General features: G+C 62.0%; 1 protein-coding gene across 1 annotated transcript in view; it reads right to left on the reverse strand.

The window, feature by feature from the left end:
* The window catches only part of LOC102375911, a 6254-nt gene extending 2089 nt beyond the window's left edge, over window positions 1-4165 (reverse strand). The window contains 2 exon segments of the mRNA XM_025194500.1: window positions 700-866; window positions 1521-4165. Coding sequence (XP_025050285.1) covers window positions 700-866; window positions 1521-1671 — 318 coding nt within the window. The 5' untranslated portion in view covers window positions 1672-4165.
* Between the last annotated feature and the right edge of the window lie 7 nt (window positions 4166-4172).

A 4172-nucleotide genomic window follows, 5' to 3' on the forward strand; every position in this document is an offset into this window, starting at 1 on the left:
AGGTGCCCCAGTCTCTCCTCGTAGGGCTTGGTCTGCAGGCCCTTAACCATACGAGTGGCCCTTCTCTGGACCCTCTCCAGGTTATCCGCATCCCTCTTGAAGTGCGGCGCCCAGAATTGCACACAGTACTCCAACTGCGGTCTGACCAGCGCCCGATAGAGGGGAAGTATCACCTCCTTGGACCTATTCGTCATGCATCTGCTGATGCACGATAAAGTGCCAGGGGCCTTGGGGCTCAGCCCAGTGCTCTCATGTTGTCACCCAGCCCCCGCCCCCGCCCCGGCAGCTGCATGCTGGGAGCCTGGGCGTTCTGTGAGCAACCCTGAACCATGACCGGCTCCAGCACGGTGCCCCAACCCTTGCAGCAAGGTCCACAGCCACCCTATTGCCTGGAGTGTGGCAGGAGACAGAGGGGAGGGGACTGTCCAGGGTCACAAAGCTGCTCGCTGGCTGAGCTGGGCCTCGAGCCTCACGCCCTTGCCAGAACTGGGGGAGAACCCAGGAGTCCGGGTTCCCAGCCTCCACCAACCATGCTGTCCCATGCTCTGGAAAGGAAGTAGCCTTGGCTCCTACTCCCTTCCCAGAGCATGGGACAGAGCCCAGGGGTTGGTTCTGTCCCCTCTCCCCCAGGACTGCAAGCATCCGGAGCTGCTGCCTCCCCTCCCCCCCAGGGCCTGCACCTGGCAGGGTTGCACCTACATTGCAGCGTGTAGCGACCAGCTGGGCAATGGCATTGCTGACCAGGCTGGGGCAGGCGCGCAGGCTGAGCTCCCGCAGGTGCGGCACCAGCAGCAAGTGCAGCGCGGCCCGTGTCAGGCGCCGGCTCTCCCCCAGTTGCTTCAGCAGGTCCTGGACCAGGCAGCCAGCTGCAGGGATGGAGGGAATGGGGGAGTGAGGCGGAGGGCATGGGGTTGCCTGTGGACAGGCAGAGACCCTGAGCTGCAGCACGTCTCCATCCTTCCACCCAGGCTGTCTCCTACCCTCCCCTGCTGACTTCCACCTCCTCCCCCGCAGCGCTCCCCCACCCCTATGCTGGGCACATCAGAACTGCCATGAACAGGGCCCGACTCCAGGTCTGTCTTGCTCCTGTCACGCAGGAGGCTGGAAGGGAGAGCCACCAGGGCTGAGTAAGGTTTTCCCCATTCCTCTCTCCCCTGCAGCTTCCAGCACTGAGGTCCGGGCAGGTCTGATGCAGAGGCCATGCCCCTCACCTCCTCTTCCACAGCCACTGATGCCCCTTTCCTCCCAGCATGTGTCCAAGCCCTGGTGAATCTGTGCAAGCTCTCAGTTTCCCCCATGTCTGAGCTCTCCCCTGCCATGAGTCCCATCCTTTCACTCCACGTCGGGGGAACCAGAACTTCCTGGTGCTCATTATAAACTGCCAGCCTGCTCCTTGCGTGCTCTGATGCCCAGTTCTTGTCTGGCGAGGGACAAGATAATAATAAATCCCGACTCCTTTTGTATGTTGTAAACCCACATCAGGCTGAGAAGGACAGAGCCCAGCGCTGCCCGCCGCTCACCCAGCTCGTTGAAGGGCCCCATGATGTAGCGGAAGTGGTACTCGTCCAGATAGTTCTCGCTGTAGTCCTTCACCCACACACCCTGCATGTGCTGGGCCACGCTCCCCAGGCACAGGCTGCTCAGAGAGGCGACACCTTTCCTCTTGGGCATCTGGCTCCTGCAATGGAGGCAGAGGAGTGTTACGCAGGCACGGGGAACTTCCCTTCCACTCGCCCACAGCTTCAGACATGAGAACAAATGCTTCTCCCCAGGGGAGCTGGCTGCCGTGATGGCCCAGCGGCAATACTCACCAATGCCGGCTGGGAGACCGGAGGATGGAGGCACGTCTGCTGGAAACTGCCGAGGGCTCCCAATTTCCCCCCAGCCTCTGTCCCACGTGCGCGGTGGCCAGCCTCTGTCCCACTCTGACAGACGTTCCCTGACTGATTTCACTCAAATCTGAAGCTCTGGGGACTGGGCAAAGCCCAATCACTCGCGGGCTGGGAAGGTATCAGTACCTTGGGATTTCTATCCTTGCGAAAGCAAAAGGGAGGTTCTTCTCACCCTTCCTTCCCCGTTGTGAAATGTTGCCAACCCACATCTGTTTCTGCGTCATGCACCCTTGTGCGGCGCTGCTGGGCTCCAGAGGCAGCCCCAGCTGACAGGAAAGCTGCTGGCAGGAGGACGTAGGGTGCAAACTGGGGCAGCCTGGGCGTGGCCCTGCCAGGAAGAGCCTGGTGCCGTCTCCTGCTGCCGTTCCCTAAGCCAACGCCCCGGAAGAGGCAAGTCCAGGCTCTGCCCAGCACATGGCCCCAGCGGGATAGGCACTTCCAGGAGATGCCTTGTCACCGCATCATGCATGGGCTGCATCGGGAGCAGGAGTAGGACATCCCTGCCCCAGCCCAGCCCAGCCCAGCCCCTTCTTTGTCTCCCACTGCCTCTTGACCCGTCCGCCCCTCTGGCTGGCCGAAACAGCCCAGAGGAGCCAGGGGGCTGGGAGTGGAGAAGCCTGGGGTTGGACTACCCTGGAGAAGCGTCCTGGGCTCATCTGCCTGGGGGCAGTGGCTGGGGAGAACCACGGCTCAGCCAACCTGCAGGGTAGCAATGAGACCTGCCCCCTTCCCTCCCCATCTCTACCCAGTCCGGTGCCCATCTCTTATCCTCCTGTGGGGCCAGGGGCTGGGCTGGGCTGCCTCCCCAGAGTCATCCGTCCTGCTTCTCCCCACAACCTGCTCCAAGCTGTGCTAGTCCTCTGGGGCACGTGGGGGGAGAGAGGGGGAGATATCTGGGCAATTCCTGCCTCCTCTCTGCAGGGCTGGGCAGGCCAGGACCTGGGGCAGGGACTGGGCAGCTGCCACCAGCTGTGTCCGGGCTCCCTGGACTAATGGCACCTGGCAGGCCAGGATTGTGTGTGGGAACAAAAGCGGCAATGCACTGGGCAGGACCCCAGGTCTGTCTTGCTCAGTCCCATGGTCCCGTAGTAAGGGAGGCGTATAGGTTTCACGATGGGCAACAGCCCACGAGCTTTTTTTGGCACATCAAATATGTTTGTCCCCCATGGGGAGAGCTGGAGGGAGAGTGCCTGGGTCTGAGCAGGGTTTTCCCCATTCCTCTCCCCTGCAGCCTCCAGCACTGAGGTGCAGGCAGGGCTGATGCAGAGGCCGTGCCCCTCACTCCCTGCCCCAGAGCCACCGATGCCCCTTTCCTCCACACGTGTCCGAGCCCCGGTGAATTCAGCTGAGCTCTCAGCTCCCACATAGATTCATAGATGTTAGGGTGGGAAGGGACCTCAGTAGGCCATCAAGTCCGACCCCCTGCCCTGGGCAGGAAGGAGCACCGAGGCCAGACGACCCCCGCCAGGTGCATGTCCAGTCTCCTCTTGAAGGCCCCCAGGGTAGGGGAGAGACCACCTCCCTTGGAGCCCGCTCCAGATTCTGGCAACCCTGATGGTGAAGAAATTCTCCCCGACGTCCAACTTAAATCTGCTCTCCGTCAGTCTGTGGCCGTTGTTCCTAGTTACTCCGGGGGATGCCCTGGTAAATAAAGCATCCCCTACCCCCTGCTGCCTTCCCCTGACGAATGTGCAGCAGCCACAAGACCCCTCAGCCTTCTCTTGCGGAGGCTGAAGAGATCCAGGTCCCTCAGTCTCTCCTCGTAGGGTCTTGCTCGCAGGCCTCTGACCATACGAGCGGCCTCCTCCGGACCCTCTCGGGAGTCTCCGCGTCCCTCCCAAAGCGCGGTGCCCAGACTGGACGCAGCACTCCAGCCGCAGCCTGACCAGCGCCGCATCGAGGGGGAGCATCGCCTCCCTGGACCTGCTCGTCATGCGCCTGCTAGAAGGTTAGCCTTGTCGATCGTTTCATCACGCTGACGGCTCACGTTCACCTTGGTGTCAGCGATGACTCCCAGATCCCTCTCCGCTGCTGTGCCGCTGAAGTCCGCCCCAGCCTGGAAGTGTGCGGGCGCGTCTTTTTGCCCAGGTGCAGCGCTTCGTACTCATCTTTGTTGAACTGCACCCTACCTCATCCTGCCCATTTTTCCAGCGCGTCCAGATCCGCCTGGATCTGCTCCCTGCCCTCTGCTGTGGTAGCTCTGCCCCTAATTTGGTCTCAGCCGTGCAAGCGGACGGGGCTCCACCCCCTCCGCCAAACCGCCGGTGAAGACACAGCACC

This window comes from Alligator sinensis, unplaced genomic scaffold (genome assembly GCF_000455745.1).
Source record: "Alligator sinensis unplaced genomic scaffold, ASM45574v1 scaffold1676_1, whole genome shotgun sequence".
Classification (NCBI taxonomy): Eukaryota; Metazoa; Chordata; order Crocodylia; family Alligatoridae; genus Alligator; species Alligator sinensis.